At 49.6% G+C, this 20439-nt stretch overlaps 1 protein-coding gene across 4 annotated transcripts in view; it reads right to left on the bottom strand.

Annotated features, from left to right (window-relative positions):
• Window positions 1–19258, bottom strand: part of RPH3AL (rabphilin 3A like (without C2 domains)) — a 40373-nt gene extending 21115 nt beyond the window's left edge. The window contains exons 1-5 of one of the 4 annotated variants that reach the window (XM_074889912.1): window positions 19145–19258; window positions 11761–11872; window positions 10262–10405; window positions 8133–8262; window positions 3703–3789 (exon numbers count right to left, since the gene is read on the bottom strand). In XM_074889912.1, coding sequence (XP_074746013.1) covers window positions 3703–3789; window positions 8133–8262; window positions 10262–10405; window positions 11761–11837 — 438 coding nt within the window. In that variant the 5' untranslated portion in view covers window positions 11838–11872; window positions 19145–19258. Of the gene's footprint in view, window positions 1–3702; window positions 3790–8132; window positions 8263–10261; window positions 10406–11032; window positions 11129–11760; window positions 11873–17859; window positions 17909–19144 lie in introns of those variants that run through there. The other 3 variants (XM_074889909.1, XM_074889910.1, XM_074889911.1) reach the window with 3 other exon arrangements.
• Between the last annotated feature and the right edge of the window lie 1181 nt (window positions 19259–20439).

The raw sequence follows: 20439 nt of genomic DNA, 5'->3' as shown, positions 1-20439 counted from the left end.
AACAGGACTGCCCCAAGGAGCATCAGCCCTCCACACTCAGTCTCCAGAAAGGCAATGCAAGATGCAAAGCCAAGAAAGGCAATGCGGCACATGGAGAGGGAAGAAGGGAGGGAGATTCTTGCCCTCGAAAGTGAATGTGAGCTTGACTGAACTTGCCTCTACCCCTGCTTGCAGGAACAATAAAACACGATCCACACCCGCTTTAATTCTACTGTCCTCAGAAGACATTGCAAAGGAAAACATCCACAGAATCCTGGAAGAAGAAAAGGGGGTTTTCAACAGACACTTCTGCAAACAGCTGGAACAAGTGGTATCTCCTGGAGGCCAGTTCTGGCCTAAAGCAGATGAGGTCTATCTTATTTCAGGAGGAAGAGATGCACTTAGGACGCAGGAATGTCTGTTGCTCCTTGGGGATGTTCCCTTTGCCAGTAGGAACATCCAGGCTCTGTCAAGTCCCAGCCACGTCAGAACACAGTCTTTTCCTCCCCGTGCCTCTCTGGCAGCTCAGAGACCCTCACCCTGCATGCACACATCATGCTCGGCAGCTCGAGTGCTGCCAAACGCGCTGTTTTGCTTCTGGATGATTGGGACGCAGGCAGCAGGCAGAATCCATTAATCACCTCCACTCTCCAGAAATAAGACAGTGTCAGAGCAACTTGTTCCTCATTGCTATGCAGCACTGCCTTCCCAGTGGAGGTTTTCAAGGAAACAGAAAGCAGCAAAGAACACTTCTGAATGGCTGAGGCTGGGATTCCCAAAGGGATCTATGGGCATCAAGCATTCAACTCCAGCTGAAACACTGATGTAAACAACAGCTTGTTACTTTGGTCTTCATTTTGACCCAGGCATATGGACAATTTAATCATAACTGAAGCCAGCACAGATTCTGTCCACAAAGCAAAAGGGGGAGATGACTACCACATGTCACTAAACTTATGCTAGCTTAAATCAAGCCTACAGGGATAAATAATAACAAGGAAGATGGAGGGATGAAAGCTTTAGCATGTATGATCAATGCCACACCCTGTAGCTGTTAGCTCGTACATGTGAATGTCCAACCCACCATCCTGGCTTGAGATCCCAGTGGGCCACAAGACTCCTGTGCTCACTCAGTGCATGGCAGAGGCTAAAGGGGACAATTATAGTCCCAGGCTCTTGTCCCAGCCCGGTGACACTTCTTAACTCTAGCCAACATCACTTAGCCCATCCAGGTTTCCGAACGACCTCCCTTTCTCACTTCAGTGCCTGACAGTCTCTCACTAACAGAGTTCAGAGCTTCATAAATATCATGCCTGAATAGCTTGAGCAGTGGTTCAGAAAACTAGATGGCGATCAAAGTGCTGATGTGGAGGGAATCACCTCGCTTGGAAACACAACATCTCATCACTCCTGCTGGGGGGGCACTCCGGACCAGCATCAGACACTCGCCCGCTAGAGCTGGCCAGGTTTAGGGGCCTGACAAGTTGGGAGGTTTTGCCAGAGCTCTGTGGCCTGGGACAAGCCTACTTCAAGGATGTGTTTTGCTGGCAGGGGCTAAAGGAGAACCTTGCTCAGTCACGCTGTGCATTCAGAAGGGGAGAGAACAAGGGTGATACTGACTTGCTACTGCATCACACAACCCAAAGTACTTCAGTGCATTCCCGAAGCTCCCAGCCTGGATCCCAGGAAATAAAATAGGCCTGATACTTACCATACAGGGGATTCAGAGCTTAGAAATGAGAATATCTGATCCCAAAGAGTAGACATCCATCTGCACTCATTGATAGCACATATAACCTTCAAGAAAGAGCGTGGCCAAATGGGTTTGGTCCAGAGCAGATGGCAATACAAGACAGATCCAGACCACAGAAACAGACGGCTACAAGGAACTGGTCGTGAACACAAGCCCATAAAAGAAACCTGGTAATTTAGCGCATGCCTTGTAATATTATAACACCTGAACCCGCTTCAGGAACTGCACTAGTACCAGCCATCAGCCTGAGGCCCAAGAGACTCTTCCTCACACAGACTCTTAGGGAAGACCTATCAAAGCCACTTTCCAGGCATTTATTCCGATATTGCCTCAACTTCCTTGCCCTGGCTGACATGACTCAAGGCTTCTAATTCTCAATGCTTCCCTGCCTTCCCCCAAAATAAAAGCAGAGCTTGTGGGAAGACAGAGGGGATGTATGACTTGATGCCTGACTGCGTGTCCACACTGTGACCCTTCCAACCTTCTCCTGGCCAGGGCACCAGCACTACTGCAAACAAGGAAGGAGACAGACCTGAACCAACCTTTAAGAGAATCAAAAAAATAAAGATGAAGCTTAGAGCTGGGAGGTAAGATGAGGCTATTTTTTAGTTAGTCTAAGAGGAGAAAGTTCCATCCATTTTCATTAGGGAAGCACTTTGGCCATATCTCAGGTTTCACAGAGACAGTGAGCTCTGAAGGTTACTGTACCCTCACACACTGGCCACATGTAACACTTACTGAACAGGTTAATATTATTCTCTGTCCAGTGACCACAGGTCCTCATTGTTTTTATAAGAAATAAGAAAAAATCCCCACAATTATACAGTGTGGGATGAGAGAAAATTACAGAAAGAACAGAATAAAAGAAATAAAGTCAATTTTAGTCCCATACACATCTCCCTGCAGAACACAGAAATATCTTGACCTGCCTCACTCTCTATTTTGGGACCTTCATTTGGAATTCAAAACATCTGGACGGTTCCGCGTATCAAATTATTAGCAACATCCAAGGAGCTGGAATGCTCTCTGCCTGCCGGGCCCACACCCACACTGCTGCTCAAAAGGTAAAGGCTGGCAGTGTCCATGTACCCCCTTCAGCTTACCTGAACATGAACTTTGCAACTGCTCCCACACAAACAATCCCCTACTATGTAACACAACTAATATAAAAAAACTTCAGCATCTCAAACACCTGCACAAATGCTCTCACTACACTTCAAAAAATCGATTTAGCAGAGCACCCAGGTTTCACAGTTGGTTGCAGTGGTCAGAAATAGCTGCACTGGATTGATGTCCAAGGACCACATGCAAAAGCCCAAAATAAACTGATGGGAACAAGTGAAAATCCTTCTGTAATCACAGAACAAATTCACTGACTTCACTGTAGAGCAGAGAGCCCTGATGTTGGTGGATGCTGGCTGGCAGACAAGAATTGAGGCAGGCCATTACTTCTTGCAGTGTAAAGTTAAGGATGAAGGATATAAAAATTTAGAGACCTGCATTAGAAGTCTCACACACTGGCAAGTTACAGGATTTTGCAGGCAGGGAGGAAAACAGACTTAAAAGCTGCAATCCTAGTTATTTTTAGAGGGACAAATATTGCAGCTATGCTCTAGATCTCTCCAGCTGTATTAAAGAACCAGTGTTAGCCAAGTTTATTTGCTACTGAGCTAGGAGAGAAAGAGCGTGGCAGCGGAAGGCAACAGTCTCTTTATGACCATAACTAGAAAAATTCCACAAAGCCATACAGGCTGCAGGGGCTGGTGTGTTTTTTACCCTCCACCCCCTCACAAACCAAAGTTGTCTCCACTGTGTGTATTCACTGAGCCTGCCAGGCCTCCAGCCAAGCCTCCCAAACCCCATCCCAAGCTCCCCTCCAAGTGCGCAGCCACAGGGAAGCACACTCAGCACAGACTTGGGGCAGGTAGGCGCATGCTGCTGAGCCCCATCTCTCCACAGTTGTGTTTTACCTCTCTCTGTTCACTGCAGATCTTGCACAACCAAAGAGGACGTTTCTGGGCTCCACAGGTTTCTATTCCGCACTTGGTGCAAACTTTCTGAAACAAGGGGGGGGCGGGGGGAACAAAAAGTAGCGTTAGCAACTCCCCACAGCCATATAGCCCTTGGGAGAGAGAAGGTCAAGAAGCATCTGTCAGAATAGTTCTGTTTTGCTTTCCTTAAAAAACCTAAACATGGCATGATTTTCTTATTTATCCTGGAGAACCACTGATCACAGGAAGCTGCTTGAGGTCTATATGGACATGAGACAAAGGCAAATCTACAGCACAGCCCTTGACTCCAGGACAAGAAGAGAACTGGACAGGGCAAATCAAACCCCGTGACCAACAGGCGTATTTCCAGAGCGGTTTTTTTAATTCTTCTAAACCCTAAAACTCAATCACTGTGGCAGGAAAAGCAGCAAGTATAAAACAAGAGCAAGTTTGTGCAAGACTGGAAATCCTCTCCTCCCTTCCCTTGCATACGTAGTCTTAAACCCCATGGCTTCCCCTCCATTTCAGCATGTACTTGGCAGCTATTGATTTGTGGTTGCTTAGGAAGCGGGCACAACCATGCCTACGTGCACATTTCCTGAGCAGAATGCTTGATAGCGCCACACGGCCTCTATTGCTGCACAAGGGAACTTTCATGTCTCCGCTGGCATTACAAGCCATTTACAACCTGAATCACCTAATATTATATAATGAAGCTGATGTGTATCAGGCTTGGCTTACAGCTTGAATGAGAAATTGGATGAATTCTTTGATCCTCACAGAGCAAAAGCCACTCACAAGAGGGCCCTGGAGAGCAAAAACCTTGCTTAGAGAGACATGTGAATTTAATCTCCCCAGCTAAGGTTTTACATATCCCCCTAATCAGGCTGCTCCTCCTCTGAGACAGGAGGTCTGTGTCCAGGGATGAAGTTCTCGGTGGCTCACTGAGCCCTCAGTGCCCACGTCTGGAGAAGGAGAGCGGCAAAACAACGGTTCCTGAGGTGATGGCTTCATTGCATGAATAAACACACCCAACTATTTTGGTCTGTCCCTGAATCAAGCTGCACAGAAAGCAGGAGGCAGCACCAGCAGCCCCGCAGAGATTGGTGCTCCTCTCCATCTCTCTGTTCCTGTCCTTGCCCTCATCCTCCCAGAGAAATAAGGAACAACCTATTGGGGCTGGTGCACCAATACTCAACGTGGCGTCATCCAAGCCGAGGGGGATTGCAGATGCCACCTGACCCACCCCACATTCTCCCTCCCTCAGACCAAAATCTGAGGGAGCAACTCAATCTTAAATACCCTCAAAGATCCCAATCCCCACACATATAGCACATTCAAACACTCCCTCTAGTGGAAGTTTCCAAGTGATTTTATTTCTAGCTATAAATTTTGAAAGTTCCAATGTAAACCGGGGCTTTCCTCCTCCCCTTCTCTGTAGACTAGCTGGAAAATTGAGCATCACTCACAACCCCTCAGAAGAAGACATAAAAATCAAGGACATTAAATGCAACTCCATTCCTCATTAAATACAAGATAAAGCACTTTCTTCTACTAATACTTCACCTTTTATACATGATACTGATACCCTCTGCATGGTAAATGACACGTTATGCTTTGTCTAACTGCTGCTATTGCTAACACATCTGGATTTGCATACATCTTTGTCTTGCCATAATGTATTTATTTCTAAGATAATAAAAACTAATATTAAAAACATTCTTCATAAAACAGAAAGTAGAACTTAGAAAATCCATGAGGCTAGAAGAAATACAGAACCTCTATTCAGCAGAAGGGACTTGCTGAAGGTTAAGTTCTTTGCTACATTTCAGATGCATCATTACAACAATTCCTGTTATTGAATCAAACAGTCTGCAATGAGATGGTAACAGAGCAACGCTAGCAAGAAAAATATGAACTTTAAAAATCCATAATTCCCTGACAAGTCATTGCTTATTGCATACAGCACTGCACGAGTGATGGATATCCCTGGACGAGAGGGAAGAAACTTAAAGGAACAGTCCACTTCATGTGCTCTGCCGAAGGGTTGACTGTTCCCTGATTTCACTTCACAACATTAAAAAGCAGGAAGGGGAGAAGCCCAGGGCACCCACTCAGCATTGTCCTGAGCTTGCACCCAGCTGAAAAGTGCACCCAAGCTGAAAGCAGCTGCAAAATGCACACTGGAATATAGGGTCTCACCTTAAATCAGCCTGGATATGAATGCTCCTGAACTGCCCAACAGACTCCAGACAAAAAGGAAATAACCATTAAAAAAAACAAAACCAAACAGCCCTTCTCTGGGGTTTTCTGGTCACAGCCCTCCCAGAGCCTTGGGCTCACACAGCCTCACTAGCTGGGGGGGGGGGGGGGTACTACTTGCAACAGAGCAGGAAGTGTCTGAATCAGATTTTGCCTCCTCATTAGTGTACGGGGCTCACAGGAAGGAGGTTAGAAAGCACTGTGGCAATGTGACCTAGCTGGCTTCTGACAAGGTGAGAGCAGAATCGCCATGGGAAGAAGGCAGGAAAACAGCACATCCTGTTATTCCACATGCTTGAAATGCAGGAAGCAGCTAACTGCCTGCTGTCTGCCACCCAGCCCTTCACCAGAGCACAGAGCCCACGCTCCTCTCCAGGAGAGCTGCCCTGTAGCTCCCATTCAAACCAGACCTTTCACTTCCCAGTACCTTACTGCTGCTTCCTTCCCCACCCCTTCCTAAAAAGCTACTTTCTCCCTGGCTTAGGACCCAGGGATTCAAAGATTTGCATTTACTTTCCCCGTCACTGCCTTACAAGCAATCTTCTGCATAACCCCTGCTTCAGTCAAGCTACTTCCAGCACTTGAAAGTGGGCTACAGGAAAGCTGGGGAGGGACTCTTTATCAGAGACTGTAGCAAGAGGACAAGGGGTAATGGTTTTAAACTGAAAGGGGGTAGATTTAGATCAGGTATAAGGAAGAAATTCTTCCCTGTAAGGGTGGTGAGACACAGGAACAGGCTGCCCAGGAAATAGAAGTGTTCAAGGCCAGGTTGGACAGGGCTTTGAGCAACCTGGGCTAGTGGAAGGTGTCCCTGCCTGTGGCAGGGGGGTTGGAACTGGATGATCTTTAAGGTCCCTTCAGACCCACACCATTTTGTGATTCTATACTTCTGAAAATTGGATCCAGTGGAGAAACTCACTTGACAGCAAAGGCAGCACAGCTCACAGCAGGTCCCTGCCCAGCAAGCACGTATGGAGGGATGCTGGGACCTCAGTTCTGACTGCAAGGGGCACCCACCTCTCTTCCTCTTGTACAAGAGCTCTAAGCCCAGCAGGGTTGTAGCCAACTGTGGACCAGTGCGGGCCCAGCCTGGCAGCCTGCTCTACATGAAAACTGCATCTCTCAAACTCCAGCAGTGCCAGCATGAAAGGTTCTCCATCATGGCCCACATCGCTGCTTCACCACAGAGGTGCCAACACTGTACGGTAAAGGAGCAGGTTTTACTCAGCGGTGTCCTGTGGGCTCCACGGGACATCTCCTCAGTGACAGGGTGGGTGACACTGGCAAGTGTCTCCTTGGCTCCGGTACCCACCAGGGACAAGTCAGCACAGGCTGCTCCCTGCCACCCTACCACCAGCAAGTCAAGCCACACTCCTGTACCCCGCAGGTACCGTCACCTCTCCCCAGGCAACACGCTGAGACAAAGTCACTTACAGAGGTACCTCCCCAGGGAAAAACGGGCTTCAAGTGCAGGGAAAGCAGCCTCCCAGCAGAGGGAGGATAAGGTGGCTGGTTGCCTTGGAGATCATCATCTCCACAGTAATGCAGATTAACCCCTTGGCTGCAGAGTCTAGAAGCAACAGTCGTCCCCCAGGGTGCTGACAGAACAGCAGCCTCCCTGAAAACTGATGCTGCCTTTCAAACAGCACCTGTGCAGTCCTGCCAATGACATACACAAACACAGGCAGTCATTGATGCACGGGCCAATTTGTGTGTCAGTGGTTATACCTTACACTGGTGTGGAACTTGAAGATGGACTTGAGTCCTCTGAACAGAGGCGTTACTGGAAGGTCTAAGGGCAGACCTTGCAGGAAACAAGAGTAAAGCACACAGACTCTTAGGAGCTGCCTCTGATGGCTGTACATTTCTGCCCCTTCTCCCACTCTGGAAGTCCAGAGTGGGAGATGCAGGGGAGGGGCTGATGCACCCCACCTCAGCACTAAGTGCAATTTAAGCACTTTAGGATCCTGAGGAATAAGATAACCAGGGTGCAAGAGAAAACCCGTTGGTCTGACAGCACTGACCTAGACAAGTGGGGCTAAGATAAGCTAACTCTGCAGAACAATCTAGCTTCCAAGAGGCTTGGTGGCCTTTCCTAGACAGATCTGCTAGCAGGAACAGGCAGGAACCTGTGTGACCGAACCCACCTTTTTGCAATCCTGACAAAAGACCGACGTGCTGCCCAGCAGCCCGAGCAGTTCACCGCAGAGCAGACACTGCGAGAGGCCGTTCCCCATCGCGTTCTTTCTCATGTTCTCCAGCCGCTCCACCAGGCACCTGCAGGGGAAGAGGCAGAGCAGAGGTCACAGCACCCACCTTGGAAGTCGAAGCGCGTGGTCCTGAGGCATGCCAAAAACCTGCAGCCCTGCGCTCCAGACTCAGCCTACCTTTGCTGCTTCTGTGCAGTTCTGGGCCCCTTGCTGGGACAATACATACCTTCACTTCAGTCTCTGCACTCGATGTTTCTTATCAGCTGCTCTTCTCTTCAGGGGATACAAACCCCTCTAAGTCAATCTACCAACACTCACCAGGCCCAGAATAATTAAAACTGTGAATACCACTGAGAAGCCTGACTCGGCTAGGGGGTGCAGGGCAGACAGCTCTCAAGAAGGGCCTGATCCTACAGCCTTCAGGAGTTCAATGTCACTGGGGCCATGCAGTCTCAGCAGCTGATTTCCTGTCTGTTGAGCAGGAAAAGCCTTAAGGGCTCAGATCAGGGCAAGTCAGACAGCACCAGGAAAGGGCAGAGGAGTTAGACTTGCCAAGCCCTGCTCCATTTCTACATATACTCCCTGAAAACAGCACTGCAAGCACATGACTTGCTCACATCCCACTAGAAACAGGAAGGCCAGACTGAAGCCATCAGACCAAAATGAGCCCAGCTGCAGTACAGGAAAGCCAGTAACTGCTCCCTGCTTCATTCAACAGCCCACTTGGAAGGCAGGAAGCACATATGTATGCACAATGTCCGTAGCAGCAGGACTACGAAAGGGAAGAAAGGCAGGATAGGCAATTAGGATGCAGGATGTGGAGAGCATGCAGAGCAAGGCTGCTGTCATAAGATCACTGCTTGGCAATCCTCAGGCATCCATTTGTCGATGGGGACAGTAACAGGCAGGCCATTTATCAGAGGCAGCGAGCAGCTGCAGCCATGCGTGTGCATGCGGCTCAGGGACGAAACGCAATCCTGCCATCCATGCAACCCCGTTCTCATTAGCGCTAATGTCCCATCAACCAAGTCCCATACTGAGAGGAAGGCAAGGTCTGTTTGAAAGAGGTGCTACCTATGGTGATGAGGTCAGACAGCACAGCCAGGCTGAGCCATCATTAGTGGATTTATGATCCTTGACTTTAGCACAAGAGAACTCCCAGGAGTTAACAATGGCATTTCAGAGAATGCTTCAGCACGGGAACAGCAAGACGATCGCTTTCTGCAGCTACACCAACAACTGCACAGGAACGCTCAGTCCCTTGGGCTCACTGGCTGCTTCTGGGGCTGCTGGGGTCTCCCATATATCACACAAACATCACTGTCCGTTCTCGTTAGCACTCGCTAACGTGCACTGCACAGGGACAGAGCGAAGCGCAGGGGCAGGAAGCTGGGCCTGCTGGACACGGGCTGGGAGTCACTGGGGTTTCCTGTCTCACGAAGACAAAACACTGCTGGGAAATGCTGCAGGACCACCCAACTTTAAAGGCAGTCAGTGTGGGACGATCACAGACACCGCTGAGGCCAGACCTCCAGCAGGACTGAAAGCAAATGGAAATCTGCAGCAGCAAAAGGATGCCCATAAATTAAATAATTCAAGCTAGCAAACCCCTTCCAGAGGGCTCAGCCAACTAGAACATAAACTCATTCATTGCTCCAGGCAAAATCCCATGGGGCTGCGCTGCCATCAGCGGCTTCTAAGCCATACTGTCCACCAGCCATGGGTGCAGCTGCACAGCTCAGCACCTTCCCCAGCCTCTTCCAGAGCCACCGGGGCAGCTGCCTCAGCACAGGCTGCATTTACCAGGGACTGTGTGAGTGGCTGCAACCGCAGCAAGCCCAAAGGCTCAAAGAAGGCACGAGAAAGGCTTGAGAAAGGAGAGAAGGAACACATCACATCCTTCCCAATGTTCATCACCTCCAAACAAGCAACATGGGAGGGGAAAATAACTGGCCTAAGGGATGCTCTGACTGATGGAGGCTGAGCTCAGGCAGCCAGGAGAGCCACTCCTCTGTCTGTGCTGACCTTTCCTTCTGAGGGAAGGGGACAAATGAACGTGACTGTACCCAATGCGCTGCTGCTCGATGATGTCCAATTTCTCCGCCTTGCGGATGACTTCCAGAATGACCTCAAGTTCCTCCGGGCTCAGAGCCTGCATCTTCCTCTGCTTCTCAGTCTGGAACGTGTGCACCGACCAGCCTGTCTGGAGCCTGTGGGAGGGGGTGGAGGTAAGAATTAAGCTGTGAAAGGAAAGCACAAAACCCCTGCCCTGCCCCACAGGCCCAACCTGCCAGGAACACAGAGCCCACATCAGCCTTGCACCAGAGAAGTCTGTTCCCTGGCTAACGCCCAAAGCAGGAGTCTCTTCTCACTGACCAGATCACCACGTCACTCCTCCAGCAGCAGAGTGTTACGCTGTCTCCCTCTGCCCTCTCATTCCCCTTTCTGCTCCAGTCTGTATTTTACCACTCTATGTCCTCGCTCCTGTCTGATTCTGCCTGCAAGGAAAACTAGTGCATCCAGGGCTGGCTATCTTAGGAGTACCCTTACATAAATGGGTGCTGATGCCAGACACCACAAACGCCAACAGACTCCCGAACATGGGGATTACCCGCACCCTCCTCCCTCCAGATCACATGTTTCTAAGGTCCTCAGTTCAAACACACAAATCACCAGGCACGCTTGGAAATAAAAATTTGGCAGCTTCCTCCCTTGGTCTAAGCCCCTGCACAAGGACTTCAGCAAGTCACTTCCCTCCCTGCCTCACACACAGCAGCTGACATATCTCCTTAGCTCACTTGGGGACGGGTGGGAGCTTTCACAGCTCAATTAATTACCATTCAGTAGGGGTTTAGAGGTCACTGGATAAAGTCAGGGCTGTTAGCAGAATGCAGGGCACTATCAGACACAGCTGATAATGAGGCTTTCAGGTGAAGGCTGGAGAAGTGGCAGTGGTGTGCACTGTTCACAGTCAGGCAGTCCTCTCAGACACAGGGTGACCTCCTATTTTCTAACACTCTGCAGCAGGCTGACCCCAGAGTTTCAGACGAGAGCAGAGGTGGCAGTGGCATGGTACTGGCTGCCAGAGAAGGAAAGCATCCAAGAAACAAATGCAATTCTAGCGCTTGACTCATCTCCATCCCTTTTGTCTAGGTTATGCAGTAATTTAACTTCAGGGGAAAATGAGATCAAATGACAAGTTCCTAAAACAAAAGAGTGCTGGCAGCTGGGGGATGCTATCAATTATATTTAGGGTGCTGCAGAGATACGAGCCTGCTTCCGAGCCCCTGCTCTCACCCAGGGGAGGGCTGGTGGGATGGCCTCCCACCATACACCAGCCCCGCTGCAAACTCCACTGCAGGCTGGCAGCTCCGAGCAGCAGCCAAGCACCGAGCCCTAGCTTAGCAGGCTCCTGTCACACCCCAGGGGCACACTTCTGGGGTACAAAGGGGTCTGCGTGACAGACAAACCCCTGTGGACGAGGCCAGTGCTTCACGCAGTTCCAGGAAACCATTCAGGCCAGAGCTGAGGCTGGAAGGAGAGGAGGAGGGCGGTGAGGACTCACTTGGCACGCAGTGCCAGCTGCCGGTCGTTGGGGCATACCCACTGGCCTGTCCCGCTGCCAAAAATCGTGTCAGCCATGGCACCAGGCTGGGCAGGAGAGGCAGGGATCACACCTGTAAGAAGCAAACACAGCACTGAGCACAGCTGCCACTCCACCCTCAAGAAGGCTCAGGGCAGCACTTGGCACAGCCTTATTAACCATCCCGACAGGCCGCTCTTCTGGCAAGCAAAACAGAGGTGATCTGCTGGCACCACACACCGTGGAAGTAGACAGACTCTCACCCACAGACAGCGATAAAAACATACCACCGTCCTCATAAAATATAAGCCAATAAATACCTTCAAATACCTTGAAGGCAAGGCTGCAAGTTTAGATTTTATGGTACTCTGAAAAAAAGCTAGGGACCCTTTGTCAGTTCTGATTTTTCATTTCAAACTAGAGAAAAGCGCTGTTTGTAAGAATAATCTCTGCCCCATCACTTCTAGAGCCCCAACGCTGCAGTACTGACAAAGCAAGCCACTCTAAAGGACACAAAGAAGGTAGTTGCTTTTTTTTACCTCTTAATGGGGTAACAAACAAAAACCCACGCGACAATCAGCATGAATAGTGGCAAGTCATTTCGTTCATTAAAACTGCCTCCATAATAGCCTGATATTTATAACTACAGCCTACAATAGCAGCTTGTTTGCATTCTCTGATGTTTAAGACAGCACCTCTTGCAGCAAATCTCCTACTGTGGCTCCTATAACCAGCATGGTCACACCAGTAATTCCTTGTGTTCAATGACAATTCCCCAGTGAACTGATCAGTAAAGGCAACAAGAGCCAGCTTCCACACACTCATGGGAGAAATGCATCCCCAAGAGAGACTCTGCAGCTAAGCAGTTCTGAGTCCTACCAGCTGCTCAGATGAACAAAAAGCACCAAGGGACAGGCGCAACCAAAAGATTTCAGTGGAGGCAAAACTAGTCTTGATGTTCGGAGCTTTTCTCCAGCTGGATTTGCTCTCCAGCAGAGCAAGTGTCTCACGAGCCCTAATGCATAAGTTCCCAGGTACTAATACTTACCTTCCCCAGAACAGACACTTGCCAGCTTTGAAACCCTACCTGCTGGGCCGAGATAACATGTTTAATGCTGTTTGGCAAACACATATCAAATACTATAGCAGGCAAGGTATATCACCTGCCAACTGTGCAGTAGTTCCCAAGAAAACACATGTTCCAGTCTCAATCCACAGCACACTTCCCCCAGCAGTGCTCGTGGTTCAGCATGCTGCACCTACGCTTGCTATCTGTCAGCACACACAGAACTTTCTGCTCTGTGCCAGGCTCGGAAGCATCACAGGCTGCACGGCCTTGGCCCTCTTACCCAGGCAGGCACGCAGCTTGTGCAAAGCGATCTCCCTCTCCCTACGCTGAGCTCACATGTGCCACACACACTGCACTCACCCGCCGGCACAGAAACGCTAACCCGTATTAGAGAACTGACAGCTATCTCCTGCCAAACCCCACATCAGCCTCGAGAGCCAAAACGGTCACAACGAACCATTTCCCTCCTCTCTTAACCATCCAATTTCTTGAGAGAGTCTGAAAACAATATGCAGGAGAGGAGGAATTCCACATGAAACACAGATTTCTTTCAGTGCAAGGGGACAGATGTATAAAAAGGGTGAAGACTCGTAACAATTGAGCATAATGCTCAGCAGCACAGTCCAACTGTACAGCGAAGTGAGGCATGGAGGAGATGGGAGGCTGCAGCAGAGGTCTGGCAAAGATGGTTGAGACAGGAAGGGCAGACAGAAGTGTCACACACAATTTTTTAAACCCTTGCTACATTAGTTAAGGTGATCGCTTTTGAAAGGGATGATCCCTCGAAGAAACCCTTGAACCCTGGCATCTTCAATTTACCAACTACTTTCCCTGCTCTGCTCAGTGCCATACATGCCGTGGGCTTGCATTTCCATTTTGTCCCAGAACACCTCCTGCTCTTTTCATCTTCTTCACGATCTCAAGTGAGGAGAGAACGCAGTCCCCCCACACGTCCCACAGCAGCTCACACGCAGGGGAGCAATCAAGCATTCACAGCAAAAGAATACGGAGGCTCCCGCCCCCGGGCCAGTGTTAGAAGCAGAGAGAAAGTCCAATTTCACACAGAATGGCTAACCTGGGATTTTCCAGAGATTTTCCAAGCCTGTGATGTGTTGTTACAGGATTATATGCACATATAGCCCCCCACACAAATGCATATATTAAATTACTCTTCAGATATACCATGTACTCTTCCCTCCCACTCTCGCACACCTGAAGAACAGCACAGCCCACACACTCAGTGTCCGCTGGCGACGCTGAATGCACACAACCACACCGATGCTTGGCAGCTGCAGGATGTTTAGCATAAAACCTAGAGCTGGAGGTGAGCCCCACACCACGGTCAGGGCAGAGGAGTTGGCTTTGCCAGCAGCTGTGCTTTCAGGGTGGAAAGCAATGCTGAATACATCTGCCCCTCCTCTGCAGAGCTTTATCTGCTCTAACAGAGCCGAAGGCAAGTCACAATAGAGCCCATCAGCTAAGCATTTTTCTCAGGAGAGACCTAAACACATTCTCCAGCCTCATACCACAGTGCACTTTTCTCAGCAGGACTGAAAAAAACCAAGCAATGTCATGCTCTTTTGCCTCTTGTTACTCAGCATACGCTTTCTGTTCTCCACCATTGCCTGAGCAGCATCTGCAAAGAGAGAAGCAAAACAAAACACAGCCTAGAGATCCATCATATCCCAAAACAGTCTTCAAAGAGATTATTCCCTAAAATATTTACAGGAGCATTTTCTTTAGGCAGTACTGGGTGTCTGCTGCTCCCTCTGATGTAAACTGGCATTGCAAGTGGCTTTGCAACTTTGCCTCTGAAAAAAACCCGGTGTGGTTTGACACAACTACCTCAGAGAAGGAAACAAGAATGACACGGGAGCGCAGGCCACAGTCTACTGGGGCAGAAACAGGAGCACTAGCAGGGCTGGAGGGAAAAGAATATCTTGCACAGCCATGGGAACAATGCCACAGAGAAATGGTACCAGAATCTGGAAGGCATGAAGCATCCTCCCTCTTATCTCTGTACAGGACAAGAAGTACGGTGGAATCAGCCTCATCAGAAACACCAAGATAGCAAACCCACGCCAGCCTGGGGAGTCACTTCTACGGGCTGTGGTGAAACATCCCTCTCTTGCAGTCAGCCTCTACTGCATTCTCTCTCAAAAATACTCCAGTTAGCACCTACCTCACCGAGCCATCCCCTCCCCGTCCTCTGCTCCTCTCAACAAGCTAACAAAGGGCAGAAGCAGCCAGTCTCTAGAGGTGAGAGAGCAAGAAAAATCCACAGCTCTTGGCCTCGCTGCAAGTACAATGCATACAGAATAAAGGGGAAGCACAAGTACTCAATGTTACAGAAAGAAAACTTCCCACTCCAAGATTCTGCTGAATTAAGAATTAAAAGGGAGCTCTTATCAATACTCTATGACCTGCTTTAAAAACACTCCACCTGTTTGTTCCTCTCCTATGATGGAGGAAGTCATGTGAAACAAAACCTCATTAAATCTGAGTCCACCTGGCTGCCCTTGGCACAGAAGGGGAGCGCTGCAAGGAAGGAGTGCTGCCCGCGGCGAGCCAGCCCTGTGCATGGGGCCAGGAGCATTTCGGAGGAGGCATAACTGAGCACATCTCTGCCTGCGGCTCTGACGTAGCGCTGCTTCTGCTGCCTCCACGATGAGACTTGCACTCTGCAGCCAGAGACCAAGGCACCTGAGAACATGACTTCAGGGGAACAGGTTGCCCAGGAAATGGAAGTGTTCAAGGCCAGGGTGGATGGGGCTTTGGGCAATCTGGGCTAGTGGAAGGTGTGGAACCTTAATAACAGAGCACAGTGAGCACAGTATCTGGCATCTGACCAGCTCCTAGAGCAGATGCTTAAAGAAGAGTATAAGAACAGAGCAAAACACATACTTTTCCAGAATACCCTCCCAGCCCCCAGAGATTCCTGGATCATGCACTCCCTAAGCCAGGCTGTTGCTCTGTATTTAACACCCTTAACATTCTTCTGTCCCAAATTTATCAGCTTGCTTTTTCAGCTCATGGACACTTTTAGCATCACGTTGCTACATCAAGTCCCTTCCCCACTCCTCCACCTCAAACACCTTGACTACATCAAATTTAAAACCGAAGGGTCTTGTTGACATTGAGGTAGTCACTGTGGTGGCAAACAGCTCCTCACAGCAGTGAAAGCACAGCCTGCATGAGCCCTCCTGCAGCTGGGCTGATTAGAGGTGCCCATGAAACATTAATTCCTCAGAGCCCTGCAAACACAAAAATGTCCTACACAGGCCCATAAGGAACTCTCCAGTCAGCTTTCATTTGCCTGGTTATTTCAGCTAAGCAGTTCGCGTTTATATTAATTTGTTTTTATAGGAAATTAACTAGGCAATTATTTTTTTTAAATACTTCGTTTAAAAAATAAAAATTAAACAGTTGGGCAGAGACAAGTTCCCAATTCCCAAGCTGAGCTGTGCTGGTGTAATTAACTCGCCTGCTTCGAGGACGTCACCTCCCCCAGGACTCCCAGCTTGCACCAGGTACCGCACTGGCCTGTTTTTCCTTTTAGCTGCTACTCCCTCCAAGAGGCAGTGTAATTACTCTCTGCTCCATGCACCAGACCCCATTATCCCTGGGAAACCTTAGCAACTAAGTGAGTGTTTGCTCTTGTTGCTATGACAGAGGATGAATGACTAGCAGAGATAGATAAGGTTAACCCAGCTTCTGCCTCCCACCCACCGCCGGCCAGTCCCTTTTCTTCCCCAACACCAGTGGCGCAGCAGGGAGACAAGTGCGAGCAGGCAGGGAAAGGCCATTTAGTCCAGCCACAAGTCTTCCCCTCATGTTTTAAAGATCCTACTGCCACAGTTGTATTTCAAAGCACACGTCTATTTTAAAGCGACAGAATAACCCTTGAGGCTGTAAAAGCGTGGCAGAAGACACACACTTGACTTTCAAGATACGGCCAAGTCTCAGAGCCAGAGAAGGAGAGCTGGGCCTGTACAAGTGCTGGCCCTAATCAGGGCTTTAGAAAAGTTTTTCTCACACACAAACCACTTTGAACTGCTCCTTCACACCTACAACTAGCAGTTTGTCAGCCCTTCCAGCAGCAAAGGAGCCTGCATCGACATTTCATAGGGGCTAAGCAGGCACGAAGCACAAACAGCGGAGCCAAGCGATCCTCATCCCCTTCCCGCTCCCCACTCTCAGGAAGGGAGAGAGCTGGGCCGGCGCACAGGGGCACTGCTGAGAAACAGCCTTTTGCCATTTCCTGCTGCAACAAATCCCCACAACAGCACAAGCCCTTAACAGCAGATGGAGAACCCGGTGACACAAGGAATCCAATACGATCAGACTTGACTTGCAGCTCTGTGGCTTGGGCCAACAGAGACAAGGAAAACACAATGTCCAAATAAACACCGCAAAACCTTGGCAAGCTTTGGGACAACAACTTCAGAACCCAATCAGACAGACTTTCTCCCATCTGTCTCACCATGAAAGCTCAATCTAAAGCAGTACCAGTGCCAGCAAAATAGGGAAAACCTCATTCAGCACCATGTTTTGGATGTGGTTGGCCCAGCCCAAACTAAACACAAACCAGCCACAGCACATAGAAAGCGAGGTGTCATTACCACGTAAAGTCAGCTTGGAAAGTGAGGATGAGGTTTGGGGGGTAAACAAAGAAGGTTCCCATACACCAGAGGTGCTTCCCAATCCTAGCAGCAGTGGCAAGAAGTCTAACTACTTTAAAGACAGAGCTTGTTAAAGAGCTTATAAAATACAATGCCCTGGAGCTCCATACCAGTCCTAGGAGTGGGAAGATAAAATCAGCTCTACAGGAAAACCGACATACAGTACCAACAATCCTGTATTAATGAGAGGCACTTATTAGCGTGGCTACTTGATATATGGTAACTTGATACAAGAACCAGTTTTTGCCCAAGCAAAGCAGTCTTCCGGCTCCCCAGCACCCTATGATGCTGGGGAGGAAAGCCAGCACTCTTCCACCTGCCAAGGTGTACCTTTATTTATCAGACTTTGGCTTTATTTCCTTCTGATCCCCAGCCAGGCAGGTGCAGTTGTGCAAAGTGAATAATTCATGAAGACAGCAGGCTCTTTCTGACTCACTTCTGGGGCAGGTTGATCTGGCATAGGCCTAAGAGAAGCAAATTAGCATCTAAATGGCCAATTAGAGAGACTCATTTCGCTATTCTGATATGTTAAAAAAGCTCAGGAGGCCTTCTAGGGCTGGAGGTTGGCAGAGTGGAATAGGCACCTCCCAGCCTCCAGAGAAGCGTCAAATTTCTTAGAAAGAATCGGACATAGGAGGGAAGTACTGAGCACGGGCCAGCCCAGCATTTGTCAAGGAATCCCTTGCTGGAGAACCACATGCCAGCCTATTTCATGAGTAACCTCAAGTGAACCAGGAAAAGCAGTTTATGGCCAGCAAACTCTGCTGAGCAGCCTGACCCCAGACCTTGCCAAAATGTAGCCATCCAGCTCGGCTCCCAGCCACAGGCCTGCCATCACATCTGGAGGATGAACTATCCTTTCTCAGCATCCTTCAGCTGGAGCGTTGGTTTTAGGCATCCTAGGAAGCCTAAAACACCACACAAACACAGCCAGCAATAACTCCAAGACCTTTATCACCCTGAACACCGTTGGTACAAGCAAAAAGAAAGCCATGGACTTTGACCAGGCCATGGGGAGTACCTGACCTGAGCCGCACCAGACTGAAAACCCCGGCGGTGGGCACAGCACGTCATTCCTACTCGCACACACAGCAGCACCCATCATGCTTTGTCACAGCACCCAGAAGAACTGCGACCATTCATCAGCCACGAGATGCACATGGCTGTTCCCACCAAACACCACGCACAAGCTCTCAAAAGCACGCTGGGGCTGGTAATTTTTTCGATGGAAAACGTCACTTGTAACGCCCCCCCTTCTGGCTTGCTCCTCCCTCTTACCTTCAGGGGGCTGAATTCCACCTAAATTCAGCCTTGGGCAGTTCGCCTTGCTGTGCTCCTGGATGGCCTTCAGCAGCGTTCGCTGCTGAACTCTCCCACCCGTGGAGCTCCGGGTGTGGGTGCCCCAGACCCCCGCCCCCAAAGCCGCTCCCCCGCCCCAGCTCGCCCGGGGAAAGCGCCGTACCCCGCAGGCCCCGGACACCGCGGTTTACGCTGCGGGGATCCAGGCAGCTGGGACATACCAACACCTCAAACTCTGCTTAAAACTCCGCTTAAAACTCCGCACGAAGCGCCCGCCCAGCACCGCCGCGCTGCACCGCCCGCCCCGCACACCCACCTGTGCTCCGGCCCCGGCAAAACTCCCGACCGGCTCCGCCACAGCTGGGACGCGGCGCGGAGCCACCGCCCCCGTGTCCCCCCCGCCTCCTCCGCGGGACAACGCGGAAACGGAGCGGAAAGGGCGCGCACCGGCCGCACCCCCCCTCTTCTCCGGCACCGGCCGCGCCCCCCGGCGGCCCCCGCGGGCTCGGGCGCCCCCTGGCGGCGCCGCGCCGCACCCGCCCCGCCGGCCGCAGCCAAAGCCCGGCCTGGAGCTGTGGGCTGGGAGCGGGGGGCAGAGCCCAAACCCCCTTCAGACGAACCCCGAAACGATAAACAAGGAAAGGCGGTAGCAAAAAAAAAAAAACAACAACAAACAACCGAAAACAAAACAAAACAAAACACAAACTCACTCAAACCAAACTGCCCAAATCCTCCCAAAAAACCTCAAAACAAAAAACCCCAAGCCCACCCCGAAACAAAATACAAATCCACCCAAACAAAACAAACCCCAAAACTAAAAAAAAAAAAAAAACCAAAACAACAAAAAAAATACACCCCCCCCCAAAAAAACCCACCCAAACCAAACTGCCCAACTCCCCCCAATATCCAAAACAACAAAAAAAACCAAGCCTCCCCCAAACGAAAAAGAAACCCACCAAAGAAAACAAACCCCCCAAAACAAAAGAGCAACAAAAAAATCCAAAGCCTAAACAAAAAAACCCCCACAAAATGCAAACCCACCCAAACCAAACTGCCCAAAACCCAAAAAAACCCTAAAACAACAACCCTCCCCCCGAAGCAAAACACAAATCCACTGAAACAACAACAAAAAAAACCAACATAAAATTCCAAACCCTAAACAAAAAAACCCCACAAAATGCAAACCCAACCAAGCCAAACTGCCCAAAAACCAAAAAACCACAAAACAAGAAAAAAAACCCATCCCCTTAAAACAAAACACAAACCCACCCAAACAAAACAAACCCCCAAACCAAAAGTAAAAAGAAACAACAACAAAAAAAACCAACAAAATCCCACAAACCCAAACAAACCCCTCAAAACCAAAAAAACCCAAATCAACAAAAAAACCCCAAACTAAAATAAAACCACACACAAACCCACCCAAACAAAACAAACAAAACAACAAAAAAACCCCAACCCTCCCCCCCAAAAAACCAACCCCAGCAAACAAACAAGCAAGCAAAAACCTCACAGCAAAAAACACCACCACAAAAAATAATCTTGCAGGGGAAAAAAAAAAGGTAATCAAAACAGGAGCACTCCATAGCAGAGCAAGGTGACCTGCTGGGC

The sequence above is a fragment of the Strix uralensis genome, chromosome 20, assembly GCF_047716275.1.
Source record: "Strix uralensis isolate ZFMK-TIS-50842 chromosome 20, bStrUra1, whole genome shotgun sequence".
NCBI lineage: Eukaryota > Metazoa > Chordata > Aves > Strigiformes > Strigidae > Strix > Strix uralensis.
This window is presented reverse-complemented; position numbering and strand designations above follow the sequence as displayed.